This window comes from Bos indicus x Bos taurus, chromosome 11, assembly GCF_003369695.1.
Source record: "Bos indicus x Bos taurus breed Angus x Brahman F1 hybrid chromosome 11, Bos_hybrid_MaternalHap_v2.0, whole genome shotgun sequence".
Classification (NCBI taxonomy): Eukaryota; Metazoa; Chordata; class Mammalia; order Artiodactyla; family Bovidae; genus Bos; species Bos indicus x Bos taurus.
The window spans coordinates 29,581,393-29,599,518 of NC_040086.1; the positions used below are offsets into that span (position 1 = coordinate 29,581,393).

Below are 18,126 nucleotides of genomic sequence, written 5' to 3' on the forward strand. Positions count from 1 at the left end.
GTTTTGGAGTATTAATTACCTGCTCTGAAAGTTGAGCAGTTAACTACTCACTCAAATGTGCTTCTACATAACTCCCTTTATAACTCTTGGTTTTTAATAGTTCTGTTTTTGCACTGGCCAGGCCTAAAATGCGCATATGTCTGTAGCCTTAATTCCAATTTCCAGACTGTTTAACGTTCATTTTTATTTGTAAATGAATTCAGTGCTCATCATGGTCTTTTACCATGGCTTCTTCATTCCTGGGTTTTAAAATGCTTAATTCGACTTTTATTTGGCCAGATTTGTCTTTCAGGTTTTTTTTTTTTTAAGGTTGATGAATATTATTATAGGACTTGAATTACTTCATGCTTGATAAACATATCTGTCTTTTAGCTTTATTCTCAAACAAATATTTATTATAATTAGTGCTTTCTTAAAACTTCCAGTGTGCATCACTATCTTCTGACATTCAGTACTAATGAAATGTCTGTTACCACTTTGATTTACAACTGCCCCTTCCTCCCCACCCACCTCTCCATCCCCGCGTTTCAGGTGATCTGCTCTTCCTGCCTAGATGTCTGAAAAATACCTCATTGCTCTTCTCTTTTCTTCACCCCTTAACTTTCCCTGCTTCCACCTTCCCCCTTTCCTTTGTCTGGCCTCCCGTGCCTCGACCCCCCCTGTTTCCTTTCTTTTCTCTTCCAACCCCTGTCCTTCCTTCCCCCTCTTTCTGTCCACATCCTTTCTCCTGTTAATTTTTCCATTCACTTTCCTCCTTTTTTTTTTTTTTTTTTCACTTTCCTCCTTTTTGAGGTGTTTAAAAATCTTAACATTTAATTAGGAAATACTTGTCATACTAATAGTATGCTCACTACAAAGTCCTGTTTTATACATCCCTCCACAGAATTACCTGCTATCCTGGAACTGGTGTTTATTGTTATAGTTTTCATGCATTTCATTACTATAATAGGTACTATTGGTTATTTATAAACTTTATAAATAATATTGTCTTATCAATATTTTGATTGAAATTGCATTTTATTTAGTGATTAACTTAAGGGAGAATCAACATCATTACAACATTGAGTCTTTCTATCCATGAATATTATATTTTTTCCTTTTTTTTCTTTCCAATGATTACATTTTTGGAGAGTAATTTACATAAAATTTTTAAAAGCATATTATTCATTGGTATTTACTACATTTTCATTGTTGTGCAGCCACTACCACTTAGTTCTAAAATATTTTCCATTACTACAAAAAGAAAACCCAAACCCATTAGCAGCTACTCTCTTTCCCAGTTTCCTCAGTTGCTGGCAGCCACTAACCTACTTTTATCTCTACTGTCTTGCTAATTCTAGACATTTTAAATGGAATCATACAATATGTAGCCTTTGTGACTGGCTTGTCTTATGATCAGAAAGGTGCCATTGTATGGGTATACCATGCTTTGTTTTATATAGTCACTTGTAGATGGACATGTAGGTTGTTTCCACTTTTTGGCTAGCGTGAATAGTACGCCTTTGAACAGTCATGTACAACTCTTGTTCTGTTCTTTTAGATATATAGCTAGGAGTGAAATTGCTGAGTCATATGGTAATTTTATGTTTAACTTTTTGAGGAATCACTGCGCGTTCTCCCTGGTCCCTTTACCACTTAAAATTCCTACCAACAATATATGAGGATTCCAGTTTCTGCACATTCTTGCTAATACTTGTGGGTTTTTTGTTTTTTCTTCATTGTTGTAATAGCCATCCTAGTTAGTATGAAGTTACATTTCATTGTGGTTTTGATTTGCATTTCCCTAGTTTCTGAAGGTAAACATCTTTTCATATATTTGTTGACCATTTTGTATCTTTGGAGAAATGTCTATTCAGATATTTTGTTCATTTTTAAATTGGCTTATTTGTCTTTCTGTTGTTGAATTATGGATGGGACATGTTCGCTCAGTTGTGTCCAACTCTTTGCGATGCCATGGACTGTAGCCTGCCAGGCTCCTCCGTCCATGGAATTTTCCAGGCAAGAATACTGGAGTGGGTTGCCATTTCCTGCTCCACGGGATCTTCCCAACCCAGGGATTGAACCCGCGTCTCCCGCACTCTTTACCATCTGAGCCACCAGGGAAGCTCATTGAGTTATGAATTCTATTTATATTCTGAATACTGAACCCTTTTTCTAGGAAATACATGTTTCTGAGTTTTCCAGTTGCCAAAATTTGTTCATAGTGATTGCTTATTATTTTTAAAAGCACTATTGTATTTGCAGGCAGAGTTCCTGTTTATTTTTAATATAATATGTGCCTCTGATATTCCATCCTTTGCATAGCCTATTTATTTTAGAGGAGCAACTTTTGACTTTTAAATCCTCCTTGTAGCTTTGGGTTGCTTTGTTTTTCATTAATGTCCAGTCTTATGTATATATTACATCTATTTTTTATGTCTTTCAGCCTCTCTTTTTCCAGCCTTTTTTAGTAAGCAATTAAGGTTATACTTTTCTATGTGTTGTTTTAGCTGAATGCATCCCATATGTTTTGAGAGGTATTATTTCTTACTCAGTTTTGAGTCATTTATTCCCATCATCACTTGTTCTTTGATCTGTCATTTGTTTAGAAAGTTTTTAAATTTATAAGCTTCAGTTCAGTTCAGTTCAGTTCAGTCGCTCAGTTGTGTCCAACTCTTTGCGACCCCATGAATCGCAGCACACCAGGCCTCCCTGTCCATCACCAACTCCCAGAGTTCACTCAAACTCATGTCCATCAAGTCGATGATGCCATCCAGCCATCTCATCCTCTGTCGTCCCCTTCTCCTCCTGCCCCCAGTCCCTCCCAGCATCAGAGTCTTTTCCAATGAGTCAACTCTTCACATGAGGTGGCCAAAATTTATAAGCTTGGTATGTGTCAGTTTTATAAAATTGTCCATGTATTTATGGATTATAAGTGCTCCCTAATTTTGGTTGCAGAGTTCTCTATATGTCCATTAAATAAAACTTTAGTTGTTTTGTTCACATTATCTGGATACTTGCTAACTTTTAATCTGCTGAGTTACTAAGAGAAATGTGAAGAAATTTTGCTTCTTATGTTTTCAAGGCACAGGGCTGTTATTTTTTTCTGCAGTGAGTTGAATCTTTAGGGACACTTTCATAATAGTCATCCTATTATTATGTAGTGTTTTTTGCCTTAGATATATTTTGTCTGATAATAAGAAAGCAATGCCAGTCCTTATTTTTTGTTTTTTTACATAGTATATCTTTTTCAGTCCTTTGTGAGTTTTTTTGTTTTAGGTAAAGCTTATAGATGCATTTTATTTATTTCAAAGTTTAATTTGATAATCTCTTTTTTTTTAAGGGGCAGTTTGGATTTATTTCTACCAAATTATTTTGTGATTCCTATTCTTCCTGGTTCTCCTTACCCACTCTTTCTTTCTTTTATATTGATTGGATTTTAAAAATCCCCATTTGTCTCCCCTCATGCTCCTCCTCCATCCTATCAAACACGCACTGGTTTGAAGTTAGTTACAAACTTTTTTTTTTTTAATGTGTATACGTAACTCATCAAAGTGAAAAACCTGTCAACATGTTCTTACATCTCCCCTCAAATATCAGGACCTTAGAATACCTTAGATCAGATAACATTTCTTCATTATTGGCTGATCCTTTATTTCTATCTTTATGCCCCTTAGATTTCTACTGTTTATAGTCAGTGTTCAGTTTAGATTTACCTGTATGCTTATCATTTTCGTTGCTATTCATTCCTTCTTCCTGGATATTCTTTAGGTGTTCCTTTATTGGGGGGTGCTGTCAGTCAGATTTTGTTTGTTGGAACCCACTTTTGGACACAGAGTAGTGAAAGGAGCCAGTATCTGGAAACAAGGTGGGTAAACAGCGAAAAGTGCAAGCCAAAGCACAGTGCAGGAACAGGGTGAAACACAGGGCTGGGTTGTTTTAACACAGGGCTAGTAAGCTTTAACTGCGTGTACAGTTTCACACTGACGCTGCTTCTCTTCAGTGCCTGTGAAATTGTGTCTCATGGCCCTTTGGCTTGCACTATTTTGTTGTTTACCCATCTTGTTTCCAGATGTTGGCTCCTTTTACTACTCTGTGTCCAAAAGTGGGTTTCTTTTCTTTTTTCCTATTTGGATTTACTGCATTTTCTTAATCAGAAAATTATTGTCTTTTATCGGTTCTGAAAAGTTATTAGTCATTATCTCCTCAAACACTGTATTTCTTCCTTGTCTTTTTCTAATGCTAGGATTAGACATGTGTTGGCCTCTTACATTCTTTTTCTGCATGTGTCTGTGCTGCTTTCTTTGTGATTACTTCAGATAGTCTAATTTGTCAACTCTGATGTGTAGTTTAACAACCGATTTTTAAAAAATTAATCATTGTATTTTTCATTTATAAAAGTTGTTGGGTTCACTTCTAAGTCTGTCTACTCTTTTTTAAGTAATATCTTGTTCTTTGCTCACATGTTCTATTCTCATTCTTTAAATGTTGTAAATATATTTAATATTCCATCTTTAAAGTTTCTTGGATTTAAATCTGCTCATTGTCTTCTTTCTGCTGTCTTTTGTTGGTATTGTTTTGAGTCTCTTACTCATGGTGTCTTGTTTCCTGTCTGTTATGTATGTTTAGATAATACTCATTTATCTGTGTTCCTCCTGTGCAAGCTATACAGGCAAATCATATATCCCCTCAGATAAAATTTGCTTTTGCTTTATACCCTACAAATGTAATTAACCCAGGAACACTTTTAAGTTAATTTCTCAGTCTGGCGCTTTCTACATTTGTTTGGGCAAAGATTAGGCTGCTGGCAAAGACTTAGCTGGTGAAAAAGAAACCGCAAATAAATAACAATGGCTTAAATAGGATAGGTGTTTAATTTTCTATCATGACTGTATGGGCATAGCAACACAGGGTTGGCAGGGCAGGCTCACTATCTCTGTAGCCCGTCTTCTCCTTTACTTCTCCTTCAAGATCCAGGATAGCTTACTTCCTTATCTTTATTCCAGCCAATGGCAAAGGACAAAGAGGGAAGAGGAGGTCACATTCTGGAAATGGTACCCATCATTTCTGCTCCCAGTCTTTTGATCAGAATTTAATTGTATGTTCACACCAGCTGCAAGGGAAGCTGGAAAATGTAGTGTTTGTTCTTAGTAGTTAACATGTCTTCTGAAAAATTGTCAGTTCTATCACTGTAAGACGGGATAATAGAAATGGCCAAAACCAACAGCCTTTTGCATTGCTAAGATAAGTAGCAGACATTTGAAATCCCAATCCAAGTGAAGGCGTTTATTTATTTGGTTATTTTAAATTAGTTTGTATTGGAGTATAGTTGATTAACAGTGTTGTGTTAGTTTCTGCTGTGCAGCAAAGTGAATTAGTTCTACATATACTTGTATCTGGGCTTCCCTGATAGCTCAGTTGGTAAAGAATCTGCCTGCAATGCAGGAGACCCTGGTTCAATTCCTGGGTCGGAAAGATCCCCCAGAGAAAGGGATGGGCTACCCACTCCAGTATTCTTGGGCTTCCCTTGAGGCTTAGCTGATAAAGGATCCGCCTGTAGTGCGGGAGACGCAGTTCGATCCCTGGTTTGGGAAGATCCCCTGGAGAAGGGAAAGGCTACCCACTCCAGTATTTTGGCCTGGAGAATTCCATGAACTGTATGTATAGTCCATGGGTTCACAAAGAGTCAGACACCACTGAGCAACTTTCACTTCACTTCATACATGTATCCAGTCTTCGTTAGATTCTTTTCCCACGTAGGTCATTACAGAGCATTGAGTAGAGTTCCCTGTGCTGTATACACTAGATTCTTACTATTAATAGTTATTCTGAAGGAGATCAGCCCTGGGATTTCTTTGGAAGGAATGATGCTGAAGCTGAAACTCCAGTACTTTGGCCACCTCATGTGAAGAGTTGACTCATTGGAAAAGACTCTGATGCTGGGAGGGATTGGGGGCAGGAGGAGAAGGGTCCGACAGAGGATGAGATGGCTGGATGGCATCACTGACTTGATGGATGTGGGTCTGGGTGAACTCTGGGAGTTGGTGATGGACAGGGAGGCCTGGCGTGCTGCAATTTATGGGGTTGCAAAGAGTCGGAGACGACTGAGCGACTGAACTGATTGCCTGGAAAATCCCATGGATGGAAGACCTGGTAGGCTACAGTCCATGGGGTCGCAATGAGTAGGACATGACTGAGCGACTTCACTTCACTTATTCTATATATAGTAAAGGCAGGCTTTTGGTCACACGTTGTCAGAGAGGAGATTCTGCCCCCACTTTCCCTTTCCCGGGGCCCAAGCTGCTGGAGGTAGGTTTCTCTAATTGTTACCATTTCTCATGAGGTAAGATTTTTAAAATGGCCCTGTGGCCTGCTTTATGCTGGGCACTGACTCCACTTTATAGGAGCTCAGGTATCTAGTTTTCTCTTAACTATAAACATATTTGAAAAAAATGCTTGTAATATTTTATCTAGTATTTCTAGGATAGTGGAGTTTTTGCTTTTGTTTTTGAAGATTTCTAGTATCTTCCTTATATTTTTCTTCTCCTCTCTAATTACTTTAATCTCTGTCTTGTGAAATGTCTCTGATTATATCAAGTCTTTTCTTCTATGTCAGTACAGGTAATTCTATTCAACAGTATCTCTTCGCTGTTGTATTGTATTTATTTGTTGTTAAGTCCCTAAGTCATGTCCAACTCTTTACAACTCCATGGACTGCAGCACGCCAGGCTACCATGTCCATCACTATCTCCCAGAATTTGTTCAGACTCAGGTCCATTGAGTCAGTGGTGCCATCCAACTATCTAATTCTCTGTTGCCCTCTTCTCCTGTTGCTCTCAATCTCTAGTATCAGGGTCTTTCCACTGAGTCAGCTCCTTGCATCAGGTGGCCAAAGTACTGGAACTTCAGCTTCAGCATCAGTCCTTCCTGTGAATATTCAGGGTTCATTTCCTTTAGGATTGACTGGTTTGACCTCCTTGCTATCCAAGGGATTCTCAAGAATCTTCTCCAGCACCACAATTCAAAAGCATCAATTCTTTGGCGCTCAGCCTTCTTTATGGTCCGACTCTTACATCCATACACGACTACTGGAGAAACCATAGCTTTGACTCTATGGACCTTTGTCAGCAAAGTGTTGCTTTTTAATATGCTGTCTGGGTTTGTCATAGCTTTTCTTCCAAGGAGCAAGCGTCTTTTAATTTCATGGCTGCAGTCACCATCTATAGTGATTTTGGAGCCCAAGAGAATAAAATCTGCCACTGTTTCCACTTTTTTCCCCCTTCTACTTGCCATGAAGTGATGGGACCTCATGCCGTGATCTTCATTTTTTGAATGTTGAGTTTTAAGCCAGGTTTTAAATTTTATTTGTATATTTATTTTTGTATTATTTGTATTTATTTTTACTTCAGTGATACTGCTAGGATCTGATTTTCCTTTCTTTTTTTTTAAATCTTTTTTCTTGATTTTATTATACCACTTTGCAGTTCTAAGCCTAGGTTTATTTTGTTCTATTAATATTTCCTGTTGTGTAGTCTAGGGTAGTAGCTGTGTGTGTTTATGGTGCTAAGTGGCTGATGATACGAAAACAACTCATAGAAGTCATTGTGTCATGTTTGTTGGAGTACTTCAGTTCTAAGTTAGAACACTTAGTTGGGTGGTATATTTTCTTATCCATTGTTTGGGAGGAGTACAGCATTACCAAAGGGCACTCCATTTGGGGTGTGGCCTAAGACTGTTTAGTAAGTTAGAGGTCAGTCATTACTTTCCCTTGCTTCATTTGGGTCTTCTCTCCAGATTGGGATTATTAAGTGAGCTTTTTCGGGTTTTTTTTTTTACTCACCCGTGGATTACTGGAAGGTGGGAATGAGGATAGGAATTTAGCTTGGCTCAGCATCACTTCCCTAAGTTTGTTGGAAGAAGGCAGTTCTGTAACACTGTCAGTCCACCACTGTAGCATTGATTTTTCCCTTGGAGTCATCATAAGTCTTAGTCCTTGTTTCTAGGTCATCTTCATTGTCTATTTAAATAGCTGTATAATATTCTATTGATGTACCATTGTGCAAATATGCACAAGAAAATGCACTGGTCATAGCAAACACCCTCTTCCAACAACACAAGAGAAGACTCTACGCATGGACATCACCAGATGGTCAACACCGAAATCAGATTGATTATATTCTTTGCAGCCAAAGATGGAGAAGCTCTATACAGTCAACAAAAACAAGACCGGGAGCTGACTGTGGCTCAGATCATGAACTCCTTATTACCAAATTCAGACTTAAATTGAAGAAAGTAGGGAAAACCACTAGACCATTCAGGTATGACCTAAATCAAATCCCTTATGATTATACAGTGGAAGTGAGAAATAGATTTAAGGGCCTAGATCTGATAGATAGAGTGCCTGATGAACTATGGAATGAGGTTCATGACCTTGTACAAGAGACAGGGATCAAGACCATCCCCATGGAAAAGAAATGCAAAAAAGCAAAATGGCTGTCTGGGGAGGCCTTACAAATAGCTGTGAAAAGAAGAGAAGCAAAAAGCAAAGGAGAAAAGGAAAGATACAAGCATCTGAATGCAGAGTTCCAAAGAATAACAAGAAGAGATAAGAAAGCCTTCCTCAGCGATCAATGCAAAGAAATAGAGGAAAACAACAGAATGGGATAGACTAGAGATCTCTTCAAGAAAATTAGAGATACCAAGGGAACATTTCATGCAAAGATGGGCTCAATAAAGGACAAAAAGGGTATAGACCTAACAGAAGCAGAAGATATTAAGAAGAGGTGGCAAGAATACACAGAAGAACTGTACAAAAAAGACCTTCACGACCCAGATAATCATGATGGTGTGATCACTCATCTACAGCCAGACATCCTGGAATGTGAAGTCCAGTGGGCCTTAGAAGGCATCACTACAAACAAAGCTAGTGGAGGTGATGGGATTCCAGTTGAGCTATTCCAAATCCTGAAAGATGATGCTGTGAAAGTGCTGCACTCAATATGCCAGCAAATTTGGAAAACTCAGCAGTGGCCACAGGACTGGAAAAGGTCCGTTTTCATTCCAATCCCAAAGAAAGGCAATGCCAAAGAATGCTCAAACTACCACACAATTGCACTCATCTCACACGCTAGTAAAGTAATGCTCAAAATTCTCCAAGCCAGGCTGCAGCAATATGTGAACCATGAACTTCCAGATGTTCAAGCTGGTTTTAGAAAAGGCAGAGGAACCAGAGATCAAATTGCCAACATCTGCTGGATCACTGAAAAAGGAAGAGAGTTCCAGAAAAACATCTATTTCTGCTTTATTGACTATGCCAAAGCCTTTGACTGTGTGGATCACAATAAACTGTGGAAAATTCTGAAAGAGATGGGAATACCAGACCACCTGACCTGCCTCTTGAGAAATCTGTATGCAGGTCAGGAAGCAACAGTTAGAACTGGACATGGAACAACAGACTGGTTCCAAATAGGAAAAGGAGTACGTCAAGGCTGTATATTGTCACCCTGCTCATTTAACTTAAATGCAGAGTACATCATGAGAATGCTGGGCTAGAAGAAACACAAGCTGGAATCAAGATTGCTGGGAGAAATATCAATAACCTCAGATATGCAGATGACACCCCCCTTATGGCAGAAACTGAAGAGGAACTCAAAAGCCTCTTGATGAAAGTGAAAGTGGAGAGTGAAAAAGTTGGCTTAAAGCTCAACATTCAGAAAACGAAGATCATGGCATCTGGTCCCATCACTTAATGGGAAATAGATGGCGAAACAGTGGAAACAGTGTCAGACTTTATTTTTCTGGGCTCCAAAATCACTGCAGATGGCGACTGCAGCCATGAAATTAAAAGACGCTTACTCCTTGGAAGGAAAGTTATGACCAACCTAGATAGCATATTCAAAAGCAGAGACATTTCTTTGCCAACAAAGGTCCGTCTAGTCAAGGCTGGGGTTTTTCCAGTAGTCATGTATGGATGTGAGAGTTGGACTGTGAAGAAGGCTGAGCCCTGAAGAATTGATGCTTTTGAACTGTGGTGTTGGAGAAGACTCTTGAGAGTCCCTTGGACTGCAAGGAGATCCAACCAGTCCATTCTGAAGGAGATCAGCCCTGGGATTTTTTTGGAAAGAATGATGCTAAAGCTGAAACTCCAGAACTTTGGCCACCTCATGCGAAGAGTTGACTCATTGGAAAAGACCCTGATGCTGGGAGGGATTGGGAGCAGCAGGAGAAGGGGATGACACAGGATGACATGGCTGGATGGCATCACTGACTCAATGGACGTGAGTCTGAGTGAACTCCAGGAGTTGGTGATGGACAGGGAGGCCTGGCGTGCTGCGACTCATCGGGTCGCAAAGAGTTAGACACAACTGAGTGACTGAACTGAACTGAACTGAACTGTGCAAATATTGTGATGTTCTATTATTTCCAGGCCTTATAACAGATAAATCTGAGAGATCTTATTCATCCATGTGTTGTTTGCTTCTGTTGCATTATTTCCTTAGATTGAATTTCTAGGAGTAGAATTGCTATGTCAGAGTATAACAAATATCTCTGAGTCTTGTCGCATATTGCTTTTTTTTTGTTTTTTTAAGGTTATAGCAATTTAGATTCTCACCAGAAGTGAATGAATATACTAATTTCACTGTAGCCTCATTAGTATTGGGGAATAGGTTTCTTTTTCTTTAAAAAAAAAAAAAAGCTGTAGAATAATACCTTAAGGGTGCTTAAATATTCATGCCTTTTATTATTATGGAGCTTTAGCACTTTTCTGTGACTTTAGTTTACTACTTATTTTCTCATCTGTGAGTTGTATATTTTTATACTTGCCCAGTTAATGACTTGATGTTTTTCTCATACATGCAAACGAGTGCCTTTTTAAAAAAGAAAATGTCAACTTTTACATTTTTATATTTTACAAAGCTATTTTTACAAATCTTTTGCCTTTAAAAAAAGTTAGTTTTGTTTGAAATTTAAAATTTTAGTATATGATAAAATCTTTTGTTGGTTTAAATTGAGAAAGTTATTTGATAAATGTTTTATTCTCTTTTTTGATAGTTTTCTGTAATATTTTATTTCCTCATTCTTGTGTTCAATTTTGGTATGTGGAGAAGGTATGCTGTGATTAAATGGATAGTAATTAGGAATTTATATCAGTCTCACATACTGATTTTTTTAAAAAATTTCCTCATTTTAGAAAACTGACTCATTTTTGTATGAAATAAGGTCTTTTTAATATGTGTGGATAGACTTCATTCTTTTTTTTAAAAAATAAGTCTTTCAGAATTTTGTCTGTTCAAGTTTTAGTCATTTTGTTTTCTTTCAAAAAAGGATTTCAAGAGCTAACTTTCTGAAATTCCTAAGGTAGATCCTTGGTTTGGGCAAAAACCATTCTGTTACAGTCTTTAAACATTGTTTAGGGAAAAAATATAAATAAAAATAACGTATACTGTTAGTGTTAAAAGCATCATTAGCACTCAGCTGTTTGACATGAATAATTTTTGTGTATCTAGAGGTCTCAGCTCCTAATAAATAGAACTCTTTACATCTGTTAATCAGTAAAAACTCCTTTACAGTTGTGACTGAATAACTTACAGATAGTGAATCATTTAACTCAAAACATTAGTGAATTTTAAATAAGCAAAGAATTACATGACTTCCATCTTTATCCATCACTCATAAAATTTGGCTACTCTTTGTTCTGTTTATAGGTGGAAAACCATGAATTCCTTGTAAAACCTTCATTTGATCCTAACTTGAGTGAATTAAGAGAAATAATGGATGACTTAGAAAAGAAGATGCAGTCAACATTAGTAAGTGCAGCTAGAGATCTAGGTAAGAATGGGTCCTTGAAGGTTTGAATAATTCTTTTGTCTATATAGTATCCACACTGGAGCTAGAAGACACAGTTGATCATGCCACCTCCTTGTTTAAAGTGCCCGTTTTCTACTGTATAAAATTACAGTCACATAAAGTTTACATACAGGATTCTTTACATCTGGGGCCCGGCCTCCCCTTCAGATTCATCTCTTAACCAATTTCTCTAATCCCAGGATGATCACACATTCCTGCCAAACAAGTCACCCCATATTGCCCTTGCAACATCTTTTAAGTAAGACCTGTCTTAAATGACACTCTTTCTGTAAGCCTAATTCTATTAGGAATAGTTCATTGATTTGGCTTTGGGGTTCCCAAGCACTTCATTAATATCAACTTTAAAAATCACTTGTTTTAAATTCCCTAGCTTATTCCCTATTTTGTCTCACACTGTTTTGTTCTGTCTCGCTCTGAATTTATAAACCTCTTTGTAATGAGCATGTTTGACTTCTATGTTAAATGAGTAAATCTGAGCATATTAGAAGGTCCCGCAGAGCAGTATCACTAGTTTATGCCCATATGTGCTCAGTCATGTCTGACTCTCTGCGACCCCGTGGACTATAGTCCACCAGGCTCCTTAGTCCATGGAATTTTCCAGGCAGAAATAATGGAGGGGGTTGCCATTTCCTTCTCCAGAGGATCTTCCTGACCCAGGGATCAAACCTGCATCTCTTGAGTCTCCTGCGTTGGCAGGCAGATTCTTTACCACTGCGCCACCTGGGAAGCCCCCTGTTGTATATGCCCATACCAACATATATAAAATTAAAAAAAAAAATAGTTTCCATGGAGAGTTCATATATGAACTTGATCCTAGATTTAATCTTTGACTTGAAGGATATTGAAATCCACCCCCCTCATCTTATAGATCTCTGCGTGTTCTCTTTATGTGTCTCCTCCCTGGTCAGGTGAGATCGGTCTTCAGTTGTTTGCTGTTTCTAGTACTCCATAGTCATGCTTTAGCAAATACATTTATTTATCTTAAGTTTTAAGGTACTATCTCTCCCTTCTGATTTGGGGTCTAAAGATCACATTGATGAATGAATGAGGAGAGGACAAGGGTAAAAATTAAAAAATCTTAGGTGCATAGTCTAGCTGATTCATCATTGCCTTTTTTGTGATGCTCCCTACACTTAACAGAGTACACGGACTAGTGTTTTCTAGAGCTTCGTTGTCAATCTCAGAGTCTCACATTTTTCTTCGGAAAGTATATTTGTTTTCTTTAATTATATTCTATATTAGTTCCAGGGAAAGGCTTTGGTTAACTAAAGAACCTTCAGCAGAACTCTTCAAGGGTAACAACCATACCTTACCTATCCTCGTGCCCATAGCATCTGAAACACTGAGCTACCCCACTGCTGGTGCCCTGGGACCTTGGATGGGTTTACCCAGCATGGGCTCCACATCACAGGCTAACATTAAAAGGGGGGTTTAAATATTTTGTAGATATCCTTAATTCATGTAGTTTTTTGAATTAAGTGGGATGTGCATCTTTCCCAGTCGGATAGTATAAATAATTTCCAGTATGCTGTCATGTAAATAATAAAAGTATATTTTTCACTATTTAGATTTAAGTATTCTGAACACTTACATTTAAAAAGGCTGTACATGTCTATGACATACTCTTTCTTTTTTTTCCTGATCATGAAGGCTTAGATCCTGGCAAACAGATTAAACTGGATTCCAGCACACAGTTTGGCTATTATTTCCGAGTAACATGCAAGGAAGAAAAAGTCCTTCGTAATAATAAAAATTTCAGTACAGTAGATATCCAGAAGAATGGTGTTAAATTTACAAACAGGTTTGTAAGCCTATGTTAAATTAAATCTTTACTAGTTCCATAAACTATTCTCTGATGAAATGTGAATGTTGCATGATAAGGAAGTTTTATTTTATTTCTTGATACAAGGCATAAAATAAGATTGAAGCTTTTTTTTTTCCTTATGAGAGGAAGGTATCCTAATGCTACTTGTTGAATAATTCAGCTTTTCCTCATTCAATGAAGTGGCACTTTGGGTTTAAGATTATTCTTTCACATATCTCTCTTTATCTTTTTATCAATATGAAATAGATTATATTACATTTTTTTTGTATTTGCATATCTGTTAGAGTTAGTTCCCTTCATATCTCTATTAGTTATTTTCATGTTTATTTTTTCTAAGAAAGTTTTGTTATTCTTCTGGTATATCAGTTGATGTGTCATTTAGTTTAGGGAGATGCTACCAACTTTAATGAGGCCATTCATTTAGACTATAAGTTTTTTTTTTTAAATAATGTTAATGTTGGAAAAAATCTTAGTAGTTTTTTACGTGTTTTCTCTTGCTTATGTTAGGAAGCTCCTGAGGCAAATTACTTATTAGTGAAAAAGAATTATTTAAAAATAAAGTAACTGGGAGAGTAAGGGCATGATCCTTTCTCTTCTGTATTATTTTAGAACTTACGGCCAGCCTTACTCCCGCCCTTCTTGGGTATTCTTTGTATTTCCAGTTAGCTTTTGTATATACGCCCCTCTTTTATCCATTTATTTAGTGTTTTTGAGTGTCTGTTACATGCAGACATTATTCTAGGTGTTCAGACAACCTAGTTATGAAAAACGGTGTGTCTGTTTAGTTTGTTTCTCATACAGCCCTCTGAGATAAATAGCACAGGTCATAGTTCTCACCTTTAGACGGAGAAACTGAAACTCCAGTTCCCCAGGACTGGACAACTAGTAATAGAGGATATCAGACCTAGATCTTCTGTTACTAGATTTATTAGTTGCTATTTCTTGATCACACTATATCCCTGATTCAAGAAATTTATACGTTATAACTGACCAGTAAGTGATTTGAAGATGATATAACCCCCCAAAAGTTCTGTCTTACCTAAGCCAAAATAGAACTACAAGAAGTTGAACTGAATGACAACAGTGGTTCCAAAAGTTGTGAAAAGTTCATTTGTTTATTTGTTCATTGATTTGTGTCAGCAAATTGAATGCTTGCCATGGGTCTGACTTTGTGATCATATAATTGTCCTTAAAAACCTCTGATGTCTGTCATCAGGAAAAATATAAAATCTGTACCATAACCTATACAATCTGATCCCTGCCCACACCTTTCTCTCTGGCAGCTCTTCATTTCACACAGCAATCTCTCACTTTTTAGTATCTTTGCTTCTCTCTTTTTTCCTTTAATTCTTTCCACTTGCCTGTTTCACAGTAGTCTTTTAGTGCTCCTCTACTGCTCTTGAGCTGTATATGTGTGTTATGCCATTGGCCGACAGCATCATGTTCACAGTTACTGCCTTGATTGACTAATATTTTCCTCCTTCTTGTAAGTACTTCACCTCTTTCTTGAATCTGCTGTAAGCCCCTCACCTTGTTTTTTTGTGTTTTAACTTAATTCCCTTCCTTTGATATCAGTGAATATTTTTTCTCTATTCTCATTTTTCTTCTTCATTTTTTGTTTTAACCTATAATTTTTATTTTCCCTTTAAACCACTCAGTAGAATTGTTTTCAAAACATTTTCCTTACTTTGACAACTTTGAGTATGAAAAGACAGTTTCCTACGGTAATAAGAGAAACTGTGTGGAGTGTGTGTGTGTGTTGTTGTTTAATTGGGGTAGTTGATTATTTGTCTTTCTCTGACTTATTTCTCTAAGCATAATATTCTTTAGATCCATTCACATTTCTGCAAGTGGTTCATTATTTTTAATGGCTGAGTAATATACACACACACCACACCTTTATCCATTCATATGTTGATGGGCAGTTGATTTGCTTCCATATCTTGGGTGTTGTAAATAGTGCTGCTTGTGTGTGTATTTTAAAAGTGAAGATGGCCTCTGTCCTAATAGGGATGAAGACTACATTTAAATATTTTAGAAAAGATTACAGATCAGAATTTTACTCAAGGGAATAATTTTTATAGCAAGAATTGTGCCAGTGGGCCATTACAAACAGCATAAATGTTAATACACTGAATTCCAGTCACATCCACCCCTAATGAGTTGCCCATTTTCTACTGATGTTTCCATTTTAATTATTGTTTTGATGCTTTATAGGATAATACTCCAGATATATTTCAGAGGTAGTGCACATTACCTCCAGTGGATGTTTTAATACTTCTAATACCATTATCTTGATTTGCAGTAAACTGACTTCTCTCAATGAAGAGTACACCAAAAATAAAACTGAATATGAGGAAGCCCAGAATGCCATTGTTAAAGAAATTGTCAATATTTCTTCAGGTAAATTTAATAGCACCAATACATTAGATGTTTGGAAAATGACCTGGATTTTGGTAACAGTAGTAATATTGGGCTGTTTGAAGAGTGGGTTTTTTGTTTTTGTTTTTTAAAGCTGCTGCACACTGTGACTGTTGTGTTAAGAAGCTTCCTCTGAAGGAATGCATGCTGTGTTGCATTAGGAAAATTAACTGGAAGCTGCTCTCGTACCTAGAAAGATGAGCTAGTGCAGGCTAAGGAATGGGAATATTCTGCAATATTCTGTAAAACAAAGACAGACAGAAAAGCACAAAACTTGTAGTTGTAACAAGGAAAAGAAACACTAGGGACTATAAGGCACTAATACCTTAGATGTAGGAGCTCATGCTCTAGGTTATGGAAATAAAGCAAATAGAAATTATATAGGCAGCAAGCTTTTTTGAGTTCTGCGTGCCATTTCATAGATTTTCAGTCTGTTCTTGAGGACACCTGTTAGAAACGATTGTCTTTTTTTTTTTTTTTTTTTCCGGCCATGTGGTATGGCTTGTGGTATCTTAATTCCCTGAACAGGGATTGAACCAAGGCCACAGCAGTTAGAAGTACTGAATCCCATCCACTGGACTGCTAGGGAGCTCCCAAGATGATTGTCATATAATTGAAAGGACAGCCTGACTTGGCTCTATGATATTGCCCTTAGCATGGAATGAATGTATATAGCACAGGGTAGGTGGTGATGTGTTAAGCTGGAAGTCTTTGCCTATCATCATGTGTGTGTATTGAGCATAACCTTTATTGTGCCTTAAAAAAAAACACACCAAAGAATTAACCTTAGCCAAGTGATCAAGGTTGACATTGCCAATGACAAATGACATTATGTGTTTCTTGATGTGATGTCAAGGAAAAGATATGATATCACCCGTGTACAGGCATACCTCATTGTACTCACAGGTAATGTCTTATTTTGTCTTGTCTTACAAATTGAGGGTTTATGGCAACTCTGCCTTGTCAGATGATGGTTAGCATTCTTTAGCAATGTATAGTGTAAATATAACTTCTATATGCACTGTGAAACCAAAACATTTGTGTGACTCGCTTTATTGTGATATTCCTTTTATTGCAGTGGTCTGGAACTGAACCTGCAATATCTCCAGGATAGGCCTGTAGTGTTCCTGACCAAAAAAAAGTTTAACCTGAATAGTAACAAGAAGAAAAATGTTGGATAAATTTAGATCGTGGGACAAACTTTTTAAGGCCTGCACTCTTTAAAAATTTCAGTGTCAGGACTTGCCAGTGATTAAGGCTCCAAGCTTCCAGTGCAGGAGGGCAAGGTTTCTATCCCTGGTCAGGGAACTAAGTTCTCATGTGCCATGCAGCTTGGCCAAAACATAACAGACAAAAAGCATGTCGGGTTCATGGAAGCAAAGAAGAAATTGGCAGATTGTGTTCCAGATTAAAGGAGACTTAAAGTGACAGGATAGTCAAAGACATGAGGATGATCCTTGATTGAATCTGGGACTAGGGGTTGGACCTGGAGACTAGCTATAAAGGACACCATTAAGACAAATTGGCAAAGTTTAATATAAGATAATAAGGTATTGGTGTCATACTTCTTGGGTTGTATTGTGATTAAGTAGGAGGATGTCCTCCTACTTGTTCTCAGGATATGGGTACTGAATTATTTAGGACTACTAAGTCATTTAAAAAGTATAAGCATGTATAGTTTTGTAAATTGTTTTACTGTTATGAATTTTTATAGTAAATCAGAAAGAAACCTAACACTTTTAAAGGGTTTTATTATACCTTATATTTGTGTTGAGATGAATGAGATCTGTAATTACATTTTTGTTTGGTGTTAATCAGATCACTGTAGTATGGTGATCTTCTTCTAGCTGAATTATGTTCCTTCCTAGATGACACTTGTAAGGACCCTAAAAATACACTGCGTAAATTCAAACTGGAAGTCTTCCCCCAAAATAATATTAACTAATATTCGTTAAGCACCTAGTAGGTTAAAGCTGTTAGATTTTAACATTTGAAAAGAAGGTTTTGTATTGGGAGTCACCTTGAATTGAAAT

At 37.2% G+C, this 18,126-nt stretch overlaps 1 protein-coding gene across 1 annotated transcript in view; it reads left to right on the forward strand.

Moving 5' to 3' along the window:
* The window catches only part of MSH2 (mutS homolog 2), an 80,158-nt gene that overhangs the window by 53,387 nt on the left and 8,645 nt on the right, over positions 1–18,126 (forward strand). The window contains exons 9-11 of the mRNA XM_027555197.1: positions 11,685–11,808; positions 13,498–13,648; positions 15,978–16,075. Coding sequence (XP_027410998.1) covers positions 11,685–11,808; positions 13,498–13,648; positions 15,978–16,075 — 373 coding nt within the window. The remainder of the gene's footprint in view (positions 1–11,684; positions 11,809–13,497; positions 13,649–15,977; positions 16,076–18,126) is intronic.